At 47.0% G+C, this 25,349-nt stretch overlaps 3 protein-coding genes across 6 annotated transcripts; 2 read left to right on the top strand and 1 right to left on the bottom strand.

Moving 5' to 3' along the window:
* Nucleotide 1: 1 nt before the first annotated feature.
* Nucleotides 2-17,809, bottom strand: klhl36 (kelch-like family member 36). Of its 3 annotated transcripts, none has more exons than XM_048972359.1 (5): nt 17,696-17,809; nt 3,499-3,587; nt 1,481-2,551; nt 1,037-1,194; nt 2-944 (listed from the first exon to the last, which is right to left on the bottom strand). In XM_048972359.1, the coding sequence occupies exons 1-5, from the start codon at nt 17,802-17,804 to the stop codon at nt 368-370; spliced, it is 2,004 nt and encodes a 667-aa protein (XP_048828316.1). In that variant the 5' UTR covers nt 17,805-17,809; the 3' UTR covers nt 2-367. The 3 variants fall into 3 exon arrangements, with proteins under 3 accessions (XP_048828316.1, XP_048828317.1, XP_048828318.1); XM_048972360.1 differs by lacking the exon at nt 17,696-17,809 and adding an exon at nt 3,988-4,112; XM_048972361.1 differs by lacking the exon at nt 17,696-17,809 and adding an exon at nt 3,851-3,983.
* On the top strand, nt 4,688-11,948 carry cotl1 (coactosin-like F-actin binding protein 1). Its single transcript, XM_048972366.1, has 4 exons — nt 4,688-5,250; nt 6,400-6,482; nt 9,637-9,794; nt 11,142-11,948. The coding sequence occupies exons 1-4, from the start codon at nt 5,174-5,176 to the stop codon at nt 11,250-11,252; spliced, it is 429 nt and encodes a 142-aa protein (XP_048828323.1). The 5' UTR covers nt 4,688-5,173; the 3' UTR covers nt 11,253-11,948.
* meak7 (MTOR associated protein, eak-7 homolog) lies at nt 16,953-24,567 on the top strand. Of its 2 annotated transcripts, none has more exons than XM_048972362.1 (7): nt 16,953-17,501; nt 17,773-18,003; nt 18,233-18,377; nt 19,485-19,880; nt 21,740-21,924; nt 22,094-22,273; nt 22,535-24,567. In XM_048972362.1, the coding sequence occupies exons 1-7, from the start codon at nt 17,361-17,363 to the stop codon at nt 22,652-22,654; spliced, it is 1,398 nt and encodes a 465-aa protein (XP_048828319.1). In that variant the 5' UTR covers nt 16,953-17,360; the 3' UTR covers nt 22,655-24,567. The 2 variants fall into 2 exon arrangements, with proteins under 2 accessions (XP_048828319.1, XP_048828320.1); XM_048972363.1 differs by having other exon boundaries at nt 16,955-17,501; nt 21,806-21,924.
* Nucleotides 24,568-25,349: the final 782 nt, after the last annotated feature.

Here is a 25,349-nt window from a genome sequence, read left to right as displayed (position 1 = left end):
CTGACGTTTTGTGCCAAAATTCAAAATGAAGGAAGACATGTAGGTTACAGTACACAGAAACAGACAGACATGCGTGAAACACAACTCAACGCAGGCTGAACGCCGCCGTCATTACAACACTTCCGTGCAGCACTGGACGTTACATGCGGGGAGGTTCCCAAAGCACGGAGAAACCGTCATTTTAAGGGTAATACTGAAGGAGTCAGCATGGAATGTAAACCGCAGTACTCGGGCTGTGCAGGGTAGGGGTTTAACCTGGGGGGGGGGGTGTTTCAGGAACGTTGTGCTTTGTGTGGTATGTTAACAGTGTAATAGTCTTCGTCATTCGGCCCGTCTTCTGTTACAGCCCCTTTCTTTGCTCTGTCAGTCACCTGCCCTGCCACTGGGGGGCGCTGTTTGCACTCTTGTTCTGGTGCGCTACCTTCTTTTTGTCCGGGCTGCATGGCCGGGGCTTGACTTGGCACACGCAGGCCGACGCCCCTGCGATGCGTTTGGGCAGGTCGGGCCCCCGTGCCCACTGACCCTTGGCCGGGTCAAAGATCTGCGTGCCGCCTGAGAACACCATGCTCTCCCAGCTGTAGCCGCCCAGTACATAGAGCCGGTCGCCCCAGGAGGCCACGGCCGCCTCACTGTTGGGCTGCAGCAGCGGGCCAACCCGCGTCCACTGCTCCCTCGCTGGGTCGAAGGCCTCCACGCTGAGGATGTCGAAGCGCTCCATGCTGTTCTCCAGGTCGTCGCTGCCCCCAATAGCATAGATGAGCTCATGCAACGAGGCCATGCAGTGCCAGCCACGGGCCACGCCCATGGGCCTGCGCTCCACCCACGCGTCGCCCACCAGGTCGTAGCTCAGCATGTCCCGCCTGTATGGCCCGATCTGGTAGTCATGGCCACCCGAGATGTAGATCAGGTTCTTATGACTGGTGCCGGCATGGCCATAGGTGAACCTGCAGAACTAGGTTACAGTTAGCTGTGTGGAGGGTGCAGGGGAGGAGGGGGGGGGGGGAGCAGAGGTGGGAAAGCCATGTGCAAGCTGTACCTGGGGAGTCCTGATACGTAGGTCCAGTTGTCCTCTAATGGCCGGTACACCTCTACCGAGGACAGAGCACCATTGTCGTTGCGTCCCCCTACGGCGATCAAACAGTCCCCAACTACCCCCAAGTAAAAATCCACACGCCTCTGGTTCATCGGGGCGCCCTGGAGAGACATAATTGAAAGGGGGGGGGGGGGGGATGGGGATTAGCAACAAACAGCCACCACAGAAATATGCAAATTAGTGTGATAGTGGCTCAAAAACCCAGAGTGGCTGTGCTCACTGAACATCCAATCAAAAGATGGCAACCAAGATGGTAACCAATGGGCATGGGACAAGTGAATGGTAGAGCACAGTAGCCCCGCCCACTGTGGATTGCAGCACTTTTATTTCTTTAACACTATCCGAGGCCCGATAACCACTACAGCGTGACTATGTAACGGAGTGCACCTTGGTCCACTGGTTGTCACGTGGGTTGTACCGGTACAGCAGGTTGCTGGCAGCATCGCCGCCATTGTCCCGGGACGAGCTGCCCCCGGCTGTGAAGACAAAGCCCCCAAGGACGGCGACGCAGTGGTGACTCCGGCGGGCCGGCAGCTGGGTCTCTACCACCCATCTGGTGTCGGCGTCTAGCCGGCACACGTCGGTACTCAACTCCTCGCCACGCTCCGACACCTCGCCGCCCACCAGCAGGAGGCGCTCTACGCCTCCGCGCAACGTGGAGCGTGGCGTCTGCAGCAGCGGCTGCGCACTGGCCCGCTCGTGGTAGGCGAGTGCCTCCTCTATCAGCACCTCACAGGCCGCCTCCGAGGGCAGCAGCGAGCGGACGGCTGGCAGCACACGGCCCTGGAGCTCAGCGGCCGGGATCAAGGGGAAGTGGATGTGGGAGAGCAGCTGGCGTGCGTGGGCTTGGCGGTCCGGCCGCTGGCTCAGCCACTGCAGGGCGGCCTGCAGCAGGGCCTGCTCGCCTTCATGCTCCACCTGCCCACTGGCCAGGTACGCTGTCAGCTTGGGCAGCCGCACGTCACGCAGAAAGTCAGGCGTGAACGACAGCGTGGCGAAGCGCTCCAGCACAAAGCGGTCGATGTACGCCTCCAGCCGCTCCAGGCTGTAGAGGAGCGCCAGCTCCTGCAGGTATAGGTAGTTGTCTTCGCTCACCTCCTTCTCCAGATACTCGCAGCAGAAGTCCACAGCGCGCCACACCTGCAATAGGTGCGCCGTCTCCAGCACGTAGTCAATGTTGCCCCCATCCAGCGGCAGCTCCCCACTGTACAGGAAGTCCACCACCGCCTTGAGGCCCACGTAGGAGGCGCCCACCAGCTGCACCTCCGCCTGGTGCTCCTCACGCATGCCCAGCGTGAACATGGCCTGGAAGTAGGGGCTGGAGACGGCGAGCAGGGCGCGGTGCGCGGGCACTCGCTGCTCATCGGCCACCAGCACCACGTCACACAGCTGACCCCTCTGCCGCTGCTCGCTGAGTCCCTGCAGCACCCAGCCGGCCTGCTCCACCCAGCGGTATACCTGCGGGCGAGAGGGGGGCCCAGCGTGATGGGGGAAGCTGCCTCAGAGCCCCATGCAGAGGCGCAGTGCCAAGAAACCAGTTCTATCTAGTTTATTACCTGGCACATGATCCATATTACATGCTAGAAGCTATAATAAATCCCTAAGGCCCCCCAACCATACTGGAGGTGGGGGTTTCACCAATAAACAAGAAGAGCTCGACTAAAATACGCCACAGAGAATAAAATAGTGTACCGTGGTCTAATGAAGAGCCTGTGACAGTGAACCACACACCATCCCCATAGCGGGAATCATACCCTTGGTACAGCGAGCGTGCAGTGTTCAGCTGAACCTGCGGTATTCTGCCGCTTTTGGCATTTTGGAGTGTGTAAAAATTAATGCAGAACAGAAAAAAACAAAAACAGGTCCAAACTCTTCATCTTCGCGCATGCAAAACAATTATATTACAGAGAACCTCATAGCTCTTGGAAATGAATATACCCCAAGCAGAAGTACATTAAAAAATTAAAAAAACATTCGACCAGTGATTTGGCAAATGGCCAGAAACCAATTTGCTGTAAAATACTACCTGCATAAAGAAATTAATACGCGATCATAAACTTCATTTTCTACTTAAGATTTACCATGCCAAAGCAACAAATGACTCGGATAACAATGCTTTAAACAAGAGAAGTGCTAAGTTGACATTCTTCTGTATTGTAGTTTCATTGTTTGGTTTAAGTATAGCAAAGTGCTTATTACATAAACCCATTTCAAACATCGTTTTAACTTAAACTCGATTCCTGAGCTATATGTGCGCGTGGTCAAACGTTTTGAAGCCCTGTCCTCTTATTTCATAAGGGAAATGGTGTGTGGGATGGATTGTGAGAACATGAGTTGTTATATGCCTATTGATGCTTTAATCGCAGGTGTTAGTAAGTAGTAAGAGAATGCAGTACGGTGCTAACCTTTGAGGACTCGCTTATCCTATGCGGACGCGACACCCGCGTTTGCCTGCCCCCGTCCATCTCCATCTCCATCTCCTCCGCTACGGGATCTGTGGTGCAGAAGGCAGAATACTGAGAGACGGGCAGGGCAGTGATCAGGGTGCATACCGTTATCATCATTAATGACACTTAAAAGCTATATTCTCAACACTATCCCTACAAAACGATATTTCCGCAACGGCGTGAAGTAGATCGAAATTAGTATCATGGAGATTTCCTGCTTATAAGAGAAGCTAGACCTGCGCTTAATCGATCAAAATCGGAAGAAATGCAGGGTATAAGTAACATATACTGCAATTTAAAGTGCACGTACACCTGAAACCTTGGGTCGTCCACCATTCCTGTGTAGCTATCTGCCATTTAGGAATTATGTACCGGGCTGCGGTGGACTATAGACGCCCATTATTCCTATGATCACCGCGATCGCAACTAAACGTCTGTCACATTTACCACAGCATCGCCATGTGCTGACACGCCCGGATCCATCCCAAAGTTTTGCAGGAAATCATCCTAAGGCAGGACAACAGCAGCAGCCATGGCCCCATCCAGGAAGTGTCTCGTTGATCGACATCTGCTCAACCAATCGTGCCGCTTCTTTTCCGCCGTAGGCGGGGCCTGTCCCGGCTACCGGTATGCAAAGCCCTATTATGCTGAAGTTAACGCTTGATATTCCAATTATGTGGAGTGATGTCCTAATTGAAATTATTCCATGTCACTGAGATATAGTCCGTGTCATTATTTCCAGACAAATGCCAGTTAATGCTATGCCATTAACCATTTTATAAGCCCAGAAACAATGCAAGGTATTGTTATTTATTCATGAACGTGTTTGGTATCAAAAAGCACTTGCTTTCAAAACTGCAACATATAACTGACACCACACACGCACACACACACACACACACACACACAAACACACCAAAAGCGGCGTGCAGGTCTACGAGTGCGTGTTCTGCCTACGAATAACGGTTGAAGAGAACAAAGGAGTTTCACATTTAGAAAACACCTTGCACATCTTGTGACGGATTGCGGCAATAAACATTTTCATGTTCCCATCATTGTTCATTATTTTAACAATTGCGTTCGATATTTGCATCCTCGCATCTATAACTGCATGTCTATATGCGCAAATCAATGCAAATGTATGCTTATATACAGAACACAACATTTCGGTTCATTAAAAAGCTTATGGGCTGCAGTGCACTAACAACCCAGAAGGCGGCATGAAAAACCTAATTTTCCAACAATAGAGAAGGGGTGTATTTTTATTTCGTTGCATCTCTCGGTTGACCATTAGGAGGGGGTGAGTCCTGCGTCCGTTTGCCGTTCGACAACCTGACTGACGAACATCACCAACGCCCAAAAGCTGCCCATAGGAAATGCACCGGGCGCTGGACAGACTCGGCGTTTCCGATCGCTGAGCGCAGAGGCGGCGGCGCTCCGACCCCCGGCGCAGCGACCCGACCCGCGGCGCCCCGACTCATCGTCGCGCTCCCCTCACACTTCGCTCTTATCTTCGCACGATTTCCAGCTGCTCCTACCCTCCACAGCCACCCTTCCTTGTTCTCCCCACCCTTTTCGTCCATCTGCTCCCCCGTCCACCTTCCTTCTTATAAGCCATCATTCGACTGGAAAAATGGCAACGCGGATCGACAAAGAAGCTTGCAGGGAGGCGTACAACCTCGTCAGGGATGATAACACGGAGATTAACTGGTGGGTGAGCTTAATTACAGCCGCGATTTATGTTTTACGAGCAATTATGTTGCTGGAAGTGGATGCGGCGCCGCAAGAAATAAGGCGGGGGCTGAATTAATAAGGCAAAACACGGCTGTAGTGATTTGTCATTGGTATTTGTTTCAAGATCCCGATTTTGACATTTAAACTTCAGCCCGGTAAATTTCTTATGGCGAAATGTTACCGATTGCTGTTGGCTATTGTATTGTAGTGATTAAGATTTTTGGCATCATAACGCACATATCTATGCACAAAACTGTTGCGCTGTAAGGTGTAAAAAGCAGTATAATGAAGCGCACTGGCGATGCCATCCACACCGATGGCTGTGTGCCCCAGCTGACGGTGTTGCCCGGTTTATGCTACGGCGAACCTCAGGATAGGGATTAATGACGGTCCCCTCGTTTAACCGCAGACGGGAGCTAGTAACCGAGTTGCGGTACGGAGGGATTCATATCTCGTGCTGCTGTACATGAAATGCATGCAAATGACAGCCATCCTTTCCTGTATCCACCGTAAATATATACTAAGGAAACAGACGAGTATAAATCAACCGAGTTTTGACCCGCCGATGAAACGGAATTCAGTATATGTACAGGTATATCTTTCGTTATATTTAAATTATGAAAAGTCGGCTTTTACATTTTTCAGTCTAGCACATTGCGAAATGCCCAACAGGGAGAGAGATGGTGAACATATTTGTTTTTGTAAAATGAACCAAATGAATTGATATTCTTATTAATATCCAAAGCCAGGTAATCTCTGAGGAATTGGAACATATATTCAGAGGTCAAACAGCACTCCTGTTCTGTTTTTTTATTTTGTGAAGCAGTTTGCTGGGTGTGATTTGATAATATAACAAAAATAATGTAAATGATTTTTTAAATCCATAATGAACGCAAGCTTGTTTTTTTTCAAATCAAAATGGTGCATTAAGATTACACTGTATTACTTCAGTAATGGTGATAGACAGGCTATTGCACTTAGTGATTTTGGGCAAATTCTGAGCCTTATTGTCTGTGTGCTGTTGTTGCAGTAAGTGTTACAGTCACCTCTTATAAGATTTTATTTGTGTTCTTGGTAGTTTTTTTTCATTTGAGCATGCTCTCTTTTTCTGTTGTGTGGTTACAGGGCTTCTTTCAAGTACGAAGGCTCCATGATCGTTCCTGGGGGACAGGGGAGGGAATATGAAGAATTTAAGCGCCAGTGTACAGGTGAGATTTCTCGCTTATTTAATGGCGACCGGCCGGCACTGCCACGCCCTCTCTGTTCCCGGTTTGGAGGGCAGGAACGGGCCTCGTTCTCCAGCGGCCACCTTGCGGGGGATAGTTACTACAGAGTCTCACCTGCATGAACCGGTGTTTGCGTCTCTACCTCAAGAAAATGAGGCGCGGCCAGTGGCTGTAATGGAACGACGTGGCTGTTAAACTGCACTGACCCATCAGCCCCTGAGGTCTCGATTTGTCACGGTGCTGCCGTCGGTCAACCGGAAGCTCAGTTTTGGCCCTAACCTGCACTGTCACACAGAGAAAACACTGCAAATAATGGGCTTTTCCCTGATCCTGTCTTTCACATTTGTGTCAGTTTTCAAACTGAGCTTAGATGTGACTCACTGCTGGCTACAGATCTCACAGCTAGGACTCTGCCCTGATGTAGAAGGGAGGCTTTCTTGATTTATTCGCAGGTTAGGACACTGCGTCCCATGATTAGCATGTCGTCCATTTAGATCTTGTGGTCCCAGAGTGATGTCACCATGGGCCCTTGAGCAAGACCCTTAATCCCCAATTGCCCATTGACCTCTGTTTCCAACTGTAAGTCACTTTGGATAACAACGTTTGATAAGTAAGGTAAATGTAGGTTAGAAATCAAGTGAAAGTACTGCCGAGGAATGAGTCTGAAAACCTGAACGAAAGGCATATCAAGGACTCTGTCACTCTGTGTTGAGCCCCCCATTAAATTGGTATGATTTCACACGGGCCCTCTGCATGTCATAGAAATTAATTTTACATTTCACCCAGCGATTCCCCCAAGCCCCTCATGGCGCAATTTTGTCTCCTGACAGAGTAAGTCATTTTATGAGTGGTTTTTACGGGGAATCCTCTTTTAATGGACGGCGGCAGGTTAATCAGAACACCGAAGGGTTATTGGCACAGCCTTTGTCTCCTTGCGTCGTTCCGTCAGGGTGGCGGGACAGTGATATGTCAGCACAGCCTTTCCAGCTGACTGCTATTAAAAGCGCAGAAGTTTGCGGGGGGAAGCATTTTGATGAGACACAAGAGGGAGGAAGCTATTCAGTTAGGGGGTGGGGGTGAGTTGGGGGCTTTTTTTTTTGTTAATCTGGTCAGGTGACACTTCTGCTGTCCCAATGGCAGCTGTACAATCAGTAATCCGTGGCATAACTTGGTTAAATATTTGAACTTTTAAGTATAGCTAACAGATTAATATTTGATATGTGCACTGAGGCTAGCGACGTCTTCACTGGATCATCAGATTTCCGTGATCTTGTTAGAGTCTTTGATAGTGGGTGAATTAAACTAAACTATAGAGGGAGGGCTAGGTGACCAAAGGAGGACGATGCTGTGACGTGCTGGTGGGATCCCGGGCCAAAGATGAGCTGCACTCCCATCTCGCACCACGTGCACCAGGTTTCCTGACTGACGAGGCGGCTGTGAGTGGTGTTGAAAACCTGTGACTGTTTTCGTGATGGATCTTGATGGATTCTCTTCATAGCAGCAAGTAACGATCAAGCTGAATTTTGGAAAGTCCACCACAGAAATGAATTTTCATGATAAGAACAGATTGACCAAAAGAAAAAAAAACTCCTTTCGGTTTGATGATGAACGGCCTTTGCTATTTACATTTAGCTGTATTGCACCAGGATAAGTTACTGAGAAACCATGATCCCTGGAGAAACATTTATAAAATGTATAAAGTTTCAGGCATAGTTCAGTAAAACAATGTTACCTTGCAACTGGTGTAGATGTGACAGGGTCAAAGTGTGCTGTATTGGCCAGAAAACGAATTTATATTCTAGACCACTTAACAGCATTAAAAAATAAACCTGCTTATGTTTTATCTGCTAAAATAAACAAATTGATGCGAATTTATCATAAAAGGACTACACAGAACAACTCATCTTTCACAAATGTATTCAAACTTAGTCCCATATCTAGAATCTGTGGGGGGTTTTTTCCCTCCACAATTAATGTTTAGCATCAGCCTTTAGATTTGGACACTCAGCCACTGAATACAGTCTTTTATAAGAACATCGAAGGGTCTGGAGGCAGTGGTGGAGGCAGTGGTAGCCGCAGTGGTGAAGAACGTGACCTAACTTTGCGGGTTTTAGGACCCAGCTGTGGCGGATCAGGTGCTCCGTAGCTCGTGCGGATGCTCCGCTTTGCAAATTGCATTAGCGGTGAACTTGGTACAATAAAATGATGCCATGCGACATGTCACGCTTGGTGTGTGTGTGAAGAAAGCTGTGACTGGCAAGCAGAGATATTACTGACAGATTGTATGGATGTTGAAGTCCTTGCTAACATATTACTCGCACGGATGCCAAGCCTTTTATTGTATGTTTTTGCGGTTTTGTTTGTTACGACCAGTTTTCGCTCTCGATCTTCACGCTTTTCTCTTAGCATTTAACAGTATTGGTGCAGTTATTCAAAGAAGCCACTGCAGCGTTTACCTGCTGGTGCCACCTGATTGGCCGTCAGAAGCTTGCAGAACAATTGCAGGATGTGGTAGTAACCAATGAAGTAATGCAGCTTCACGTTGTATCCGAGCTGAATGCGTGTGTAATGCTGCAGTGCTTATACTATAAGGAAACATTCAGCAAGCTTCCAGTAGGTGGCGATAACAGTAATTAACATGGAATTTGTGTTATACTCTAAATGGGCTTCTGGCAGCGTGTTTAAATAGGAGTGCTGGGGCGGGTAATGGCTGTGATTACATTCACACAGCCTGTTTATGTGAAAAAGAGGCATGGATTAAGGTAAATGCTAAGAAGACCTTGTGTGTCAGAATAGAAGAAATGTGTGTGTGTGTGTGTGTGTGTGTGTGTGTGTGTGTGTGTGTGACTGATTGATTACTGACTGACTACGCATATCTCTCTTCTTCACTGGACTTTGGGACACTGGTTCCATTCTTTTGACTGGGAGCTCTGGCCTAAATATCTCCCCTTGTCTGTCCTTCTGCTTTTGGTTGATGTAGAGCCAAAGCTGATTGGCTGTGCTTTGACCTGTTCCTCCTCCTCTCTATAACCTGCGCCCTGCCCTTCCAGAGGTCTGTGAGTTCACACGGCCTGTCCGACTGTCCCCTGCCTGATCACTGTCGAACCCACCACCCCCCCACCCCCCACCCCCACAGATGACGTACGTCTCTTTGGCTTCATACGCATCACGACGGGAGACTCCATGAGCAAGCGTGTAAAGTTCACGCTCATCACCTGGATCGGTGAGAACATCAGCGGCCTGCAGAGGGCAAAGATCAGCACCGACAAGGCACTGGTGAAGGACATTGTGCAGGCAAGTTCCCATTTCTGACGCATCTGGGGTGGGTCTGGCCCTGCGCCTATCGAAAAGATCGGTCTATACATGCCCACTCGTGTTTTTCTGACGCAAACCTTCTGTGCACCTCCATTGTTTATATGGTCCTGATTGCAGTAACCCACTCCAGCACACTTTCCCACCTGTGTGTATTTGCCTGGCCCCGCCCCCTATCCAATTGCCCTGCCCCCTATCCAGTTGCCCCGCCCACAACCACCTGTGTTTTCCTGACCTAAACCTTGAGTGCACCTGCATTGTATATATGGACTTGAATGTAATGACTTTACTTTGGCACACTTTCCTGTCTACGTATATGTGCCTGAACGCAGTCCCGGTGAAGGGACCAAGCATGCCACAGTGACGCCATGTTGTGACTCCGCTGCTTCACTGGACACGGACTCTGGGCTCCAGGGAGAATTGCACTCTGTTCTTTCTGCCCCATTTCCTTTCGTTGGTGTCCCTCCCCGCTCCGGATAGCCCAGTTACACAGTCTCAGGGCCGATTGTGTGTGTGTTTGTAATTATTACATCGTGGGGAGAAGATTTCCCCACAATGTGATAAAAACCTGTAACGTTTTACATTTTGGGAACATTTTTTTTGGTCCCCACAAGGATCAATTTTATAAAAATACAACTTTAGTTTTATAAAAATCTGTGACTGCAATCGAAAAACAAAAAAATACCAAAAGTCTCGTGGCTAAGGTTAGGGCTGGGTAGGGGTTAAGGTCGTCAGGTTGGGGTTAGAGTTCTGCTCAGGGGCACGTTTGCAATTGACACGTTCCGTTAGCCTGGGTTCTGTTTAATCCTTAAGTCTCAGCTGAAAATAATCATTAACCTGACAAGTATAATGAAGCATTTCTAAAATGTAAAAGGAGTGGCCTGCAAACCAAGCAGATGGTCATCCCTTTCGCATAGCTGGTAATAGTGCGCCGTTTTCCGCCCTACTGTTGTTGATCGATACTCACCATTAGTCACCAGAAGCTCTGGAGAGCATGTGACCTCCAGCTTAAAGATCTCTGCCTGTTAGTCGTGGGTTTGCTCAGCGCTGGACACTGGTGATTAAAACATCTGATATTCTTTTGCAGTCCAAACATGGTTAGGTCAGTTGACATTCCTAGATGGTGTGTGTGCGCAGTGGCCTAGCAGCAGGCTGTACCTTGCCCTGTGCCTCCTCCCCCCCCCCCCCCCCCCCACACAATCCTGTGCTTGAAAGATAGATTGGTGGATAGATAATCAATACACTTACTGGTGCAGTTGACATAAGATGTACACGCATACACTTACAACAGTGGTTTCTGTTGCTACCCCCTCTTCTCCCCGGCAACAGAACTTTGCCAAGGAGTTCATGATCAGTGACATACGCGAGCTGGAAGAGGACTACATCCGCAACGAGCTCAAGAAGGCGGGCGGCGCCAACTACGATGCCCAGGCGGAGTAGACTGAAGGGTGCCAGGGCAGGGCAGGGTTTGGGTTAGGGTAGTGCAAGGCATGGCAGGTAGAGGAAGCTGCTCATCTGGAGTGGGGGGTCTGTTCTGTTTGGACCAGAGGGGTTTGGGGGCGGGGCTAAAAGCCACCTTTCCCAAAACACATTGAAGACCATCTAGCCTTGCTGGCCTGTGCGTAACCTCATACCGTTTAACCATAGGATAAAAACTGGGCCAAGGGTATCTTTTAGTGACCTCTGGTTCCTGATTGGAACCCCCCATGTTAAACACTCAAAACTGTGAAACTGCTCCCCTTATCAGTGGAGTAAATACTGGTCCCCCTGTCATACTCTGTTACCCCTACGCCCCTCAGGTCCATCTGCAGATTCTCTGTTCACTGCCTCAGTTGCCCCATGGAGAAGGCATGGTTTAAACCTCGACAGCTACAGCCTTCTCACCATTTCACCCACACCTGCACGCCCCAGCTCTCGGGGCCGGCCGGCTGCCTCTTATTCCACTCCTGAGGCAGTCTGACTGTAGTTTAGCTTTTATTTCATTCATTTTGGTCTAGAAGATGAAGAACCTTTTGCATTTTTCTTGGTCCCTATGAGAGTGCATTTTTTAGGAACTAAAAATTAGCAAGAGATGACAATAATAACAGCACCATTTGTCACAGATCAGTCATTTCAGAATAAATTTCATTTTTCAAACATTTGTGTCTGGGAATTTGTTTCTTTGTGTCAGGGAATTTGAGTTTGGTTTGTATGCATGTATGCGTGTTAGTCGCTTTTTACAGCACTGCATTGAGAATGCTATACAAAGCAGTCGTCTGAAATGCGAAGAGGTTGGATCAAATGGGAATGTGGATGCGCCTAGAATCACTGGTGTCCCTGGAAGAAAGGGCCAAGGTCACATCTTTATTCTTAACATACAATGTCTGTTGTAAGTTCCACTGTTTCCATGGTTACCACAACCAGCCTTCTACGGTCGCCGCCTTGAGCAGCACTGGTCTCAAGCCTGTCAATAATGGCCCCTCCAACTCTGTCACCCTCCCTCCTGCCCATGTGATCTCGTCTGCTTAAATACTTAATCTGTAATCTGCTTACCGTCTGCCTTGTTTAACAAAGTTTTCTTAGTAGGATAATGAGATGATGGTAACTGCTTCTCAGTGAGCGCGCTCGTTGACGTGTAACTTAAAAATGGAGACTTGTTCTTTTGTGAGGTCTGTATGTAGATGAAGGAAAGCCATTTCCACCAAGAGCTGCGTAATGAAAAAAGAAGCTGGTAGGATATCCACAGCAGCTGCGAATGTCTGTTTAGATGGCTACATCTGGTGCTAAAGGGACTTTGTGGAACACTCTAGAAAGGTTTGGCCCTGTTCTGTTTCTGTGATGCATTTAGGAATTAATGCGGGAAGGCCGTGGTTCTCAGAGACAGGTGGTCCTGCCTGTTTCTGCAGAAGAGGTCACACGAATCAGCTCAAAGGCTGATTAAGAGCATAATAATAATGGCAGATGATGTGCAGATGGACACAGTGTCTCTGACTGAGTACTTTGATGCGGAGCATCTCAGAACAGAGGAGGGGAGCCTGGAGAAAAGGAGCCCACACTTTGGGTTTAGTGATGTGAAGCTTATGCAACACCACACACAGCAGGCAATAAGGACTTTCTACAAACCCCCAGTCAGTCAGACTTGTGGGTCACCTGCTTTCAACTAAGCCAGATGTGGCAGAAAATAGCATGGTCCACGGTAGCAGTTGAACTCTAGCAGGATATGAGCTTCTGTCCAGCCCACAGCCTGAGTGTTAAAGATCCTTGCAGGATGCTGCTCTGCACTTTGACACATTATACTCCTTCACTGACTCCTTATGCATGCCATGGTTTCTACAGATTTTCAGTAGCGTCAGTCAACCCATTAGGAGACAGAGGCGGCCACCCAGGGTGCCATCCTCTGAAGGGGGGGGGGCAGCTTGCCTAGGGCACCACGTGGGATGCGGCTGACGCTGATCTAAAGGCATGCCTTGTGCTGAAGGAAAGATGCTGGTATAGTGTGACGAGTCAATGTTGGGCGCTGAAAGTGAACTAAATTTGAATTTTTTAATGGCTGTGTTTGGGGGGGGGGGGGGCTGAGGGGAGCTGTTCGGGGCGATTCATTGATTTTTTTTTTAGGGTGGGGGACATAAGACGGCCCAAAATTCATGTAGTGGGGCCAGCCTTATAATTAGCCAATGATACGTTTTGAATCAGTGAGTGACAGGGGAGGGGGCACTCTGGGGGCCAATCAGCTTTCAGCTGGAGTCAGTGTTCCTGTGGGCCCGCCCCTGGGAGCTGTAAGGTACAGGTGGATGATGGAGAAGGCCAAAGGGGGTTGAGAAGGGCCTGGGTGGGTCAGGAGCGGAGGTGAGATGGGGGATGGGGACGGCTGTGGGGGGATTGAAGCAGCGGTGGGGGGAAGGGAGAAAATGGGGTGAGTGAGCCGGGGGCCCCTCCAGCGAGAGTGAATGGCACTGTGAATGGGTGGCCTGCCCCTCAATGCCTCTGTGTGCCCCTTTAGAACTGGCACAGAACTGCCATTGTTGCGGGGTGATGAGCTGCTCTCCATGCAGGACTACAGAGATGCCCCTACATGCATCCAGGGCACTCGTCTGTCTATCTCTCTGTATCGGTCTCTGTCCATCCGTGTGCCTACGGTACCCTCAGTTGATCCCATTACCAGTAGAGTGGCCACACCCCTTGGAGACTGACTTAAACTCAGAACATTTGTTTGGCAAAAACGCATGAAAAATTATTGGAAATGAAATGGAAAATCGCAAATATATAACCCATAAAATGGGCAGAATAATTGAAGCATCTCAGTGGCTAATGGTCAAATTTTTGCATTGCGTTGCAAGCATTAGGATTAAAAAACTAATGACTTCTGATGTCTTTCTATCTTTCTGAGGTCATTGGGCGACTCCATCCTGGATTCTGCATGAGCTCATGTTTGGTCACTGAGTGCCAATGCTGACTCCCTGCAGCTGTGAGCCTGTACCAGATTGCAGGATGCATAACGTCGGCTCATGCATTTGCTTCCAGTATTCAGTTACAGCTTTGTGATGCTCTACATCACCCTCACAGTTACATCATTTCTGACTCATTTGGGTGGGGGGGGGTGGACGGTTGCACTGGGCCAGGGTCACACAGAGTCCATGGGCGTTTTTGATTCATGCTTTGTTATTCTGAAGAAGTTTCTGTGTCTGTGAATTCATTCCCACTTTACCTATTATGTACATAAACATTCCTGTCAATATTTCTGTGGTTCATTGCTCATTTCCTGTGCTGTTGGTAAGTAAATATAAGTAGTTGTGTTATGTACAGTATGTCCACCAGAATGATCTACAGGAATGTGGCAAACTCATCATAACAACCGCCAAGATGTCTGCTTTCTGTATAAACAACAGGCTCAATAGGCTTGTTGAAGGAAATCTTAGAACCTTTAACAGTACTTTTACGTATAAAACCATTCTGGGGTTTAAAGGTTGCATTCCTATTAATACATTCAGTTATTTTGTACCATTTCTCAATTGCAGACCTTAGAATTATGTTCTAACCCAGTAATATTTGATTTATTGAGACGATTGCTTGAGTCATTTCTGTCCCACCTGTGCAGTGAATGTTGGAGCCTTTCATTCCATTCTGGGCCAGTAATCAGCCTTTGAGGAAGTCGCTGTACATCGAGATAAACATTCATTGTACATGTTGGAGCAAAAGATCCTGCCACCCTGGGGAGATTAACTTCTCTAGGGGCCCTAGGCTAGGAGCCCCCTCAGTCTGGGGGGGCTGCTGTCGGTAAAATCTGCCAATCAGGCAGATCAGTTGGCCACATTTAATACGTTTAATTGTTCCATTTTTCATGAGGCGGGGCGGGTTCTGATGTTTTCTGGAACTCTAGATTATAGCCTAGGATACCCCGTGCATTAATCCATCCCTGTCCGCTGCCATGTTATTGAGAAGGTGGCAAAAGTGAATGACGTTCAACAGCAACCGAATACCAGATATACTGTACAGGTCACTGGCCCATTTTCAGCTTTATCTACCATCTGAGAAAAGGTGCTATTCCTGTGCCTTCAGCACATTCCAGTCTCTCTTCTGGTTCTTAATGCTCCCAACTAAAATTAGACACATTTGCATTCTACAAATAATGCACTTTTGCTATACAAATATCCCACCTATCACCCATAAATATGCACACAGCTACATCTTGTTTTATATGTGCTTGCGCCAAATAAACCTTTACTTAGTAATAACTAATGTTATCACTGAAGTACGGAACATGAACAGATCATGAACAAATACAGTCCCTAGTTTCTGTGATTAGTGGACATATCTTGATGTTCACATACAAAGTTACAAAAAAAACAAATCAAGAGGCAAAGTTTACGGAAGTGAAAGGAAAAAGCAATGCCTGTTTGTATTTAGTGAGGGAAGGTCCTAGCTGGACTCCTCTATGAAATTATGCACCTTGACTGAGCAATTGGTTTAAACTGTTTCTACCATCCATCCATCCCTTTGTCCAACTTCCAGTCTACACAAGGCAGGGGAACACAGGACACCGATCTGTTTTTACCACAATAAAATAACAGAGATCAAGAAAAAGATACCTGTCTTACAGTCTATAAAGACACGTATTGTTCTGAGGTGTATAATTTTCATTTGCCCGCAGTTGCGCTTAGCTAATTATTTCACCGCCGCAGGCCACATGGTGACGATTAGTGACGAAACAAGAACGCCACTTTGCCGTATTTACGATGGTAACTCGGTTTATCTTAGAAACCATATCCGCCGATGAAAAGGGGTTTGGCCACATGAAAGAAAAAGACAAGAGAAAACCAACAAAATGTCACGTTTTAACTTGTGGAGTGACAACAAACATCCGTTTTATAGTACACAGGCAATTAAGCGTACAGGTACCTATTTTTTATTTTGTTTTTTCGTCTCGAGCTTATCAAATTGACACAGTGGCTCGTGTGCAGTATGTGTAAATGTTTCCATCAATTAATATGGGCAATACATTTGTGCTTACAGTGTATCACATAGGTTTAATTCCCCTCTGGGTAAATTTAGTTCCTTTAGGCAGCTTAATATTTAGCATAAAATACATGTGGAAGTGTAACGCCACCTGCTGAGTCGAAAATACCGGTCGGCCTGCAGGGGTAATTAGGCAGTAATTTATATACACCAACCGCGGTGATAACCCACCCATCATCTTGATACGGTTACTCTCATGCCCTTAAAAGGCGCTTTTCGACGCCTGTCTCACCCCTGTGTCCTGTCGCACTGCGCCCTCCCCTGGCCATTAAATGTATAAGCACTGACGGAAATGAATGAATGGGCTTTGCCTTAACGGGTAAAAAGATGAATGTGTGACGAGTCTAAATGGAGCGCAATTAATTAAAAAAAAATAATTAATTTTGTTGGTTCCTATTTAACACTATAATGCACGCCGTTGTCATGAGCATTTTGTCTAAAACATATAATCGCATTATCTGCTGAAACACACTTAATAAATTTTATGTCCAGACTCGCCACACTCTTCCCAAATTTTCACTAAAATATGTGCGTACCCCTCTGTTTGAGATGCCGTTCTGCTTTTATCATAGAACGAAGCATTGCTCGCTTACCCAGTATCAATGCGCTAATACTCTTAGTATACTCTTAAAATAGCCAAAAGTAGCACAAGTACGATATGCATTAATCGCCAATGAACTCGCCCCACATTAGTTCTGCTCACTGATTGGACATTGTTTTGGTTAGCAACACCCCTACGGTCGACTACCCTCTCTTTCTATTGGTGGATTTCATCTTCAATCACCTCGTTTATAGGAAGTAGTCGGTGTTTACAGTGTCCTCTGAAATGTGAAGAAGCATCTCTCAACAGTAAGGTGTGTGGTTCCCTTATGATTTATTTGTAAAAAGCTTTACATTTTGATGGAGCCGTTAATTCCAGCTCAGTCGTGAAGGGTTATGTCAGTGCTATTTATCAGCAACAGAAAAACACTTAAGGTCGACATAAGGTTATGTGGAGTAAAGCATTGGCTATTGTAAGACGGTTTTCAGCTGTACAAGTGCCGTTCGCACGGAGTGATGGGGAACGCCGAGAGCGTCGTGGCGCAGAAGCGACTGGCCCGGTTTCGCCCGGATGAACGGCCCGTCATTGAGAAAGTGTTTGACCGCCTGCAAGAGGCTGGCAGCGCTGGGAAGGTTCTAACGTTGGACGCGCTGAAGGTATGACAACTTCTCCCGGACCACACAATGTTAATGAATTAACTGATTACTTTTTTATATTTAACCCCGACTGTGTATTGGACAAGCAGTATGATGGATGCATGAATGGATAGATATATTAATTAATTGCTTAGTCGGACCACTCTATTCAAGGAGCTATTTAACCGTTTAAATTTCACAAAGCTGATTTTTACCTGTTTTTTGCTGTGCTCCTGTATGCCGTTGTGTGCATGTTGTATGACTTCTCCTCCGTCGCACTCCTGTCCCACAGCGGAGCGTTAGGGACGCGGCTCCGACCGCCATGACCGCGCGGCTCTTTCGGAGCATGCGCAGCGTGGACACGGGCGTGCCAGCGGCGGACGGCGGCGGTGTCACCCGAGAGCAGATGCTCGTGTTCCTCGCGGACGTACTGCGTGGCACGGCGGAAGAGCGCGCGCCGCTTGTCGTGGCAATGGCCGGTGTGTCACAGGGGTGCGCGGTCACGGTCACCCAGATCAGAGAGGTTCGTGCATTCCTAAAACGATAAATATGAGAACTGACAGTTTAAACCTCATTTTATACTTTCATTGATGAATCTTGTGCTGTATAGTGTAAAATTATTGCACGTTTTCTATACTCTTAGTAATGCAATGGCATGAATATTTCCAATGACTGAATATTTCTAATCACGTGGTAGTTTAGAAGGATGCTTGCATGGCATGTCCATGTTGTCTTTTTTTTGTTGTCTCTAGTTTTTGGAGGACCTGATCTCAGCAGTGGTGCAGTGTTTGATCCACAGAGGGCAGTTGCAGGGCTGGAAACCAGACCGCATGGAGGACAGTGATCGGGGAGTGAAACTACTGGCTGAACAGTTATGTTCAGAGCTGAAATGCACAGGTTAGAAGGGCGGAGAGAGGGACACGGGGGGAATGTGTACAGGAGAGGCCTGGAACACACCAGGAGCACTTAGTCCTGAAATGATGACATCCTGCTTTCAGGAATTTTATGGACAGACATAAAAATCCTCCTTTGTGCTGAATAAGTATCTTTTCCTCAGCAGAATTTATTGCACCACAGATGCCTCAATACTCGCGTCATGTTTGCATGCAGAGAGTTTCACAAACTGCAGCTGATTGGTGACTGTTTTTGTAGTGAGCGAGAATCAAGGTTTTAATTAACCGTACATTTGATCTGCTATCAAACAAGCTGCAACTTCTAAAAGGATAAACTCCGTATCTGCCAACCGAACTTTACAAGCTCGCTAGGTGCACAAGGTGTAAGTTTAGAATCAGAATCAGGATTATCACCAATTACTTTTACATCCAGCACTGTGAAAAAATCGCAGGCAGTCAAAAGAAATATTTAAAGCTATTTATCTGGGTAGCAAGAGCATATTTGCTCAACAAAAAAAACAATTTTACATTGGAACTTATGAAAATTCAGAGTAACGTGATAAAAACTAGTAAAAAAATTTTTTACTGATATTTTGTTGGATAGCTAGATGAACACCGCTTCATTTCCCAAAGCTCTCCTCAGTGGCACCCCAGCCATTCCATGTATTCACTAAATTTCACCACCAGCTCAATTAATTAACTCAAGTAGTTAAAAAGTGAATCCGATATTGATTACCAGTACGAGGTGTGGTAGAAGTCAAGTTAGAAAATACAGGGGTGTATTGTATGGATGCTGCAAATACGGAGGCAATTTTTAGGTGAGGTTTAGAAACTGCTAAGCTGACACACTTTGACAGGTGTAATATCATGCTTTTACACCAACATTAAGATCATTTAAACATCATTTTCTTTGAGGAGGACAATCAAGAAAATCCATGTAATAAATATATGCATAAAGTGAAATAATGGCCCTTGCATAGATAATGTGACCCTACATGGGAAAAGTGGGCATGAAAGATGGATGAATGGATGGAATTGGACTCACTTGTGTTTTATTGCCCATTGATTTAACCTGAACGTTCTTGATGAGAACATGTGCCCTCTGCCTCAGACCAGCAGGTCTGTGACATCCCTTGCCTGGAGAATTGGCTTTTTCGGACGTCTGTACCTCTGTACCTGGAGTTCCTCAGCATGGAGGCCCTCGGCATCTGCCTGCCGTCCCGGCCACCCCTTGTCCTCCTGCCACCATGCCAGGACGTGCCGTGGCGTGAGCTGCGCTCCATCCTGGACCTGCCGCTTCTGCTCTTCCTGGCGCCGCAGCTCCCCGACACCAAGGGCGCCCCCTGGAGGCTGCTGTTCTCCTCTCGGCTGCACGGCGAGAGCTTTACCCGCCTGCTGCGAGGCTGCACCGGCCAAGGGCCAAGTCTGCTGCTGATCCGGGACACCGACGGGTACACCTTCGGGGGATTCGCCTCTCAGAGCTGGGACACCAGGCCGCAGTTCCAGGGTGAGGGTCTGAGGCCGGGCCTGGGGGGGGCAGGGGGCCCTGTTTTATGGGGGCAGGGTCCTGCCAGGTGGGTCATTTAGCAGTCTGATGGATACAGATTTCCGTAAGATCACTGGTAAAAGTGAAGTGCATTTTAAGGGTTCAGGTTCAGGAAAGTTTATTGTCATGTTACAGGTAACAGTTAGTCTTACAACACAATGAATTTACAATGTATGTACTTCTGGCTCCAGGTAACCACAAAATAAACATAAAACAGACACAGCTCTGTATACAGTAAGATAATGAAAATGAATTATGAATAAATACTTAAACACCATGCAACCATGTAAGCATATGGACATGGAGTCAGTCCTGCTACAATGTGACTAATGTATTCCTGAAGAACTTTGCGTTCACTAAAATCCATACTGTACATGGATACTATAAAATCCATAAATACACATATCCAACTGGAAAAATAGGGTTAGGGGACTGTGACTCCAAAGCTTAGCAACCAAAACCAAACAAAACGAATTCAAGAAAAAAGTGATACCAGTGGGCAATGACATAATTATGTGCATTTTAAATAAATAATAATATATTAATAATTTATATCGAACATCCCCTGTGGGTCTGAGTTTCACGAGAATTGCCTAGTAACTAATTTAACCGAGCGTGCTGAACTTGCTAAGTTGTTGATTACGAAAAGCTGGAGCAGCGATGACCAAAACCGTGCTTCAAGAACCATTTTCTACCCCCACTAGATGGTGCTGTTGGCTTACTTTGGGGCATGCTTTCAGTACTTCATTTGAACAGAAAGCACTATATAAAACACAGCTCGTGAAGCGTCCTTTTAGCCATCGTTAGTCGGCAGTAGTGAGCCATAGTCACCCTGCGGCCTGGCGTGCACACAGCACAAATACGAGGGATTATAGTATGTGGAGAGGCACTGAAGGTGACATGGTTACAGACAGTCTATGAAAGCAAATGCGCGTTAATGTAAAAAGGACCTGATCTCAGCAGTTGTGTTTTATAATTTGTCATATTTTTATATTTTTAATGTGTGGATGTACAAAAACTGGGTTGACCGATCCATTGAAAAGAAAGGGCTCAAAAGAAGGATTCATTCACACATCAGACATCACTGTCATTCACATGGATAGCTGTTATTGCGTGCAAGCAGAGCTCCACAGAGTACAAATCCAGACCAAGATTTTGTTTCAGCCAACTTTCAGAGTACCATTGAGTACTCTGTGAATGCGACTCTTTATACTCAACTGGTTGGTTGAAATAAAATCTTGGTCTGGATTTGTACTCTCTGAACCTGAGATCCCCACCTCTGCATGCCAGTAGTGTTTCTCATTATGACCATGTCTCACTGTATTTCGCGTAGGGCTGTTCTTTAAAACTGAAAATCGCACAAATTCAAATGGAATTCCACGTTATATTGGTACCAAACTCCAATACATCAGTCGCGGTTTGTGGTGTGATATCACGCGTTGTACCAGGACTGACTGTATACGCGAGTGCAGTGCAGGGTTTTAGTGCAACAGACCTAAAACTTCATTGGTTGGAGGTAGATTGTGTCAAGTGATTGAGGGGTAATAATGAGCTAATTAATTGGAAGCATTTTAAGGTTCATTGAAGTTTATATTTAAAGTAATTTAAGACAGTGGAAATGTTTTCCTACAGTTTCTGACTGATGCGTATCTGTGCAATCTGCAATTGTGCTGTTTTCTCAAAGTGACTGATTAATATTAAACAAACGAATTGTGCCGGTTGGTAACATGACTTGATAATTACTATCAGGTGTGTGTTATTGATTGCTGCTAATACTAAAGCGCGTCTCGCACGTATCTCTGTGGGCTGACGCACCGCAGGCTGTTCCCGCGAGCTGCTTGATGTGAGTTTGTGTGTTGGTGACGGCAGGCTGTGTGCGCACACAGGCGATTCCTGCTGCTTCCTCTTCTCTGTCTCCCCTTCCCTGCGTGTGTACACCTGCACCGGCTACAACCAGCACTATATGTACCTGAACCACAGTCAGCAGACCATGCCCAACGGCCTGGTGAGTATCACTCTGCTCTGGGCCTTGAGCTCCATGGTGCCCACCCGCAGGAGGCCCCTTGCGTTCCCCGTTGTGTAGTCTTCCTCACCCCCCCCCCCTGCTTCGTGGTCTCCCTGGCCCTCCCCACCACATAGTCTTCTTCACCATCCCTCCTCCACCTTGTTACCAGGGAATGGGCGGTCAGCATGACTATTTTGGCTTGTGGCTGGACAGTGACTATGGGAAAGGACACAGTCGGGCGCGGCCCCGCTGTACCACCTATGGCAGCCCCCAGCTCTCTGGCCAGGAGAACTTCACCCTGGATGCCCTGGAGGTCTGGGGTGTGGGAGAACCCCCGGAGAACCAGCAGGTTAGCGCCATATCCCTTCCTGTTGCTATCGGGCCCCAGAGCAAGGCCCTTAAGCCTCTGAAATGCCTCAGTAGTGCCAGATAAAGGGTTGAGCCTGTGTTCAGACCCCAAGCTTCTGTGTGTGTGTGTGTGTGTGTGTGTGTGTGTCAAAGGGGAGCATGATGGGATATGTAAAAAGAAACGGTCCAATGTACCTGTACTTGCAAATGGCAAACAAGGCATCATTTAAATTTTCATTGGTCTGCCTGATGTGTATCCCAGACCCAGGTGAAGCGCAGCATCCTGGATGCTGATCCAGAGGCCCAGGTCATGATGGAGATGGCTGGGAAGACCCGGCACAGCCAAGGCCTGAGAGAGCCAGAGGAGGGCGAGGAGGACTGAGAGACAGTGATGGAGAGCGAGGAAAGGAGGCTACATGGCGCAGACTCGACTGAGAGAAACGGCTAACGTCACTCTAATGTCACAGCTCGTGTGGCTCCAATGATCCAGCACTTTAAAAACAATCATTAGTTAATAATGAGAGTAATGATCATTATTTAATTTGAAAATGGCCTGAGCTGCTTCAGCGTGTTTTGAATGGTGAGACTTGACTCAAATGGCTGCGTGTCGGTGGTGACCCATTTGGAGAGACGGGAGCCCTGTTTCTCCTGCGGTCTCCTCTTACGTGAGGGGGGGCTGTGACCCCTGGTTCCCCCAAGGAGGGAGGGAGAACTCAACACTAACTGCAGGCAGGCATTCTGAGGTCACACTGCTTCGCTTTTGGGCACACGATCTCAGGAGGTATGACATCACGATAAGCTACAGACTATCTTTAGCTGCTATGCAGAGGAGGAGACTGGGTGAACAAGCGCAGACCTTTTTTGAAATATGTTCAGGGACCATTTAAAAAGGGCTTTGGTATCTGTAACACGTACTATAACCATTACATTGGTGTTTGAATGGAGACAATGACAGAAAAATACATGCACCTGGGTGGGTGCCCCTTAAAACTAACATCTTACTGGGTTCAGTACTCCCCCACCCCCTTTGACATATTTTATCACCACCCCTCTCCCCTCCTCGGTCATGCTTAGGCTACCCACCAAGGGACCCCCCCCCCCCCCCAAGACATCTGACACAATGTAAACGCTGCAATATATGGTGTAATTTATGTCCTGCATTGTGGTGAAGTTTGGAAAAAAAAATTCTGTCTGTCTTGCTCTCCTATTGATCACTGTTCAATTTTTACATCATTAACCTTTATCCCTTTGTGGACAGTTCGCTGTTATGGCTAAGCTCTGAGCAGCGACGGGAGCCCCACAACACCACAGCATTGCGTGAGCTTACACATTCACGTGCAGCCCGTCCACAAACACACGACACTGCATGTCTCGCAGAACGATTTACATGTTGTTTATGATTCTGGATTGAAACTTCTCTCTGGAAATAGTACATGGCTACTGGGATGTTCTTAGATTTACAGTGCTGTGCAGACGTCTTGGGCAGCAAAAGAAAATGATGTTTAAATGATCTTCACGTTGTTGGAAACGTATGATGCCTGTCAAAGTGTCAGCTTAGCCGTTTCAAAACTTCTGCTAAAATCACCCTGGTAATTGCCGTAACCGTCCAGTACACCCATGTATTTTTTGACTCGACCACTAGCACACCTTGTATTGCTAATCAATGTCTCATTTACTTTTTAAAACTAATTTTGTCAATTAAGTGAGAAGGTGGTGAAATGTAATAAATACATGGAATGGCTGCAGAGCTCCCGAGGAGAGGTTTGGGAACGGAAGCGGTATTTAACTAGACATCCAACTAGATATTGGTACCTTTTCGGAGAACAGAGGAAGTACGTCTTAGTTTTTATTGTGTTGCACTTAATTTGCATTTATTCTAATGTTAAATTGTGATCTGCGTTCTGAGCAGATATACCCTCTCTACACAAATAGGTTTAAACATTTATTTTTACTGCCTAAGACTTGCACTGTATGGATATCATGTCTTTACCCTGGATAGTTGTTCATTTTCTTTATATCTAATAATTTATGCTCCTGTTAAATACCTTGTTCAAAGGTAGGCAATTGTCTAGTGGTGAAATTCCTGAAATGATTTTATTATTTAATTTATTTAACTTTTGGCTCTTAATTTTTTTAAAATTGTATCATAATGGGAACATGTGACAGATGATCTAATTCAGGGAAATGTGTTAAGCATGGTTGCATTTCATTACACCCGATGGTCTGTGTATGGAGTTTAGTGTTACACAGGTTTCCTGCTGCAATCTGAAAATAAAGTTAGTTTGTTTGGTGTTTTCCAGTTGCCCATAATCTATGACTATGCACGAGTGTATGCGCCCTTTGATGGACTGGCACCCCGTCCAGGGATTACACGGCATGCAATCGGTTCTAGGCCCTCTCAGGCCAAAGGACGATCAAAGGATGCATGGGGGTAGTTATGCCGTGACAGCGGGTGTCTGGGTGGTTGGAGATGTGGTTCGTTTGCAATGTAAAGGCACACATAGGATGTCCCAGTGGTGGCCCTATGGTTAAGTCTCTTCAGTTGTATCAGTTACCCAAAAGTTTGCTGTTAGACGTCACCAATGTGACCTGTTTTCAGAGCCATCGATGGATCAGTTTTCCAGGTTTTACCCCAGTTTCTGTGTGGGACCTTCCTGAAGTCGATTTCTCGTGCGATTTGGATGTTTTGGAATAAAGCGTGTCGCAGGTGACGGGGATGGGAAAAGGTCACACCACTGCCTTTTTTGTGTCAACCTGCCATTTTGAGCATGCATGCATGCATTTGCCTGACCGGTTATGAAACAAGTGAAGCAACAAACTGAAACTTGTAGCAGCCGCTGGTTAGCGCGTGTTTCAGCTTGCTAAAAGTTAGCCCTTGTTTAATATTGGCCTAGTCTTGCAGTTTCTCCATGGTGTAGCCAGTGAAAACCACTGGCTTCTGCAAGTGACACTAGGCCAGAGTTAACTTCGCAGCATCCAGCACTCTCAGGCTACTCAAAATCTTTGAGTCCTGACCAGTGTCGGCCTAGAAAATTTGCTAGTGTATTTTAACACTCGACAATGACAGGTTGTGGTAT

The sequence above is a fragment of the Brienomyrus brachyistius genome, chromosome 13 (assembly GCF_023856365.1).
Source record: "Brienomyrus brachyistius isolate T26 chromosome 13, BBRACH_0.4, whole genome shotgun sequence".
In the NCBI taxonomy this organism is placed as follows: Eukaryota; Metazoa; Chordata; class Actinopteri; order Osteoglossiformes; family Mormyridae; genus Brienomyrus; species Brienomyrus brachyistius.
Note: the sequence above shows the minus strand (reverse complement) of the source record. Positions and strands in the feature narration are given on the sequence as shown.

Coding starts and splice junctions, on each gene's coding strand:
- klhl36 (XM_048972359.1), bottom strand. CDS start 17,804: ATGGCGGTCGGAGCCGCGTCCCTAACGCTCCGCTGTGGGACAGGAGTG. Junction 3,588..17,695: donor AGGAGCACAGCAAAAAACAG/GTAAAAATCAGC, acceptor TCTGCACCACAG/ATCCCGTAGCGGAGGAGATG. Junction 2,552..3,498: donor GGATAAGCGAGTCCTCAAAG/GTTAGCACCGTA, acceptor TCTCGCCCGCAG/GTATACCGCTGGGTGGAGCA.
- cotl1 (XM_048972366.1), top strand. CDS start 5,174: ATGGCAACGCGGATCGACAAAGAAGCTTGCAGGGAGGCGTACAACCTC. Junction 6,483..9,636: donor ATTTAAGCGCCAGTGTACAG/GTGAGATTTCTC, acceptor CCACCCCCACAG/ATGACGTACGTCTCTTTGGC. Junction 9,795..11,141: donor TGGTGAAGGACATTGTGCAG/GCAAGTTCCCAT, acceptor CCCCGGCAACAG/AACTTTGCCAAGGAGTTCAT.
- meak7 (XM_048972362.1), top strand. CDS start 17,361: ATGGGGAACGCCGAGAGCGTCGTGGCGCAGAAGCGACTGGCCCGGTTT. Junction 17,502..17,772: donor TAACGTTGGACGCGCTGAAG/GTATGACAACTT, acceptor CCTGTCCCACAG/CGGAGCGTTAGGGACGCGGC. Junction 22,274..22,534: donor AACCCCCGGAGAACCAGCAG/GTTAGCGCCATA, acceptor TGTGTATCCCAG/ACCCAGGTGAAGCGCAGCAT.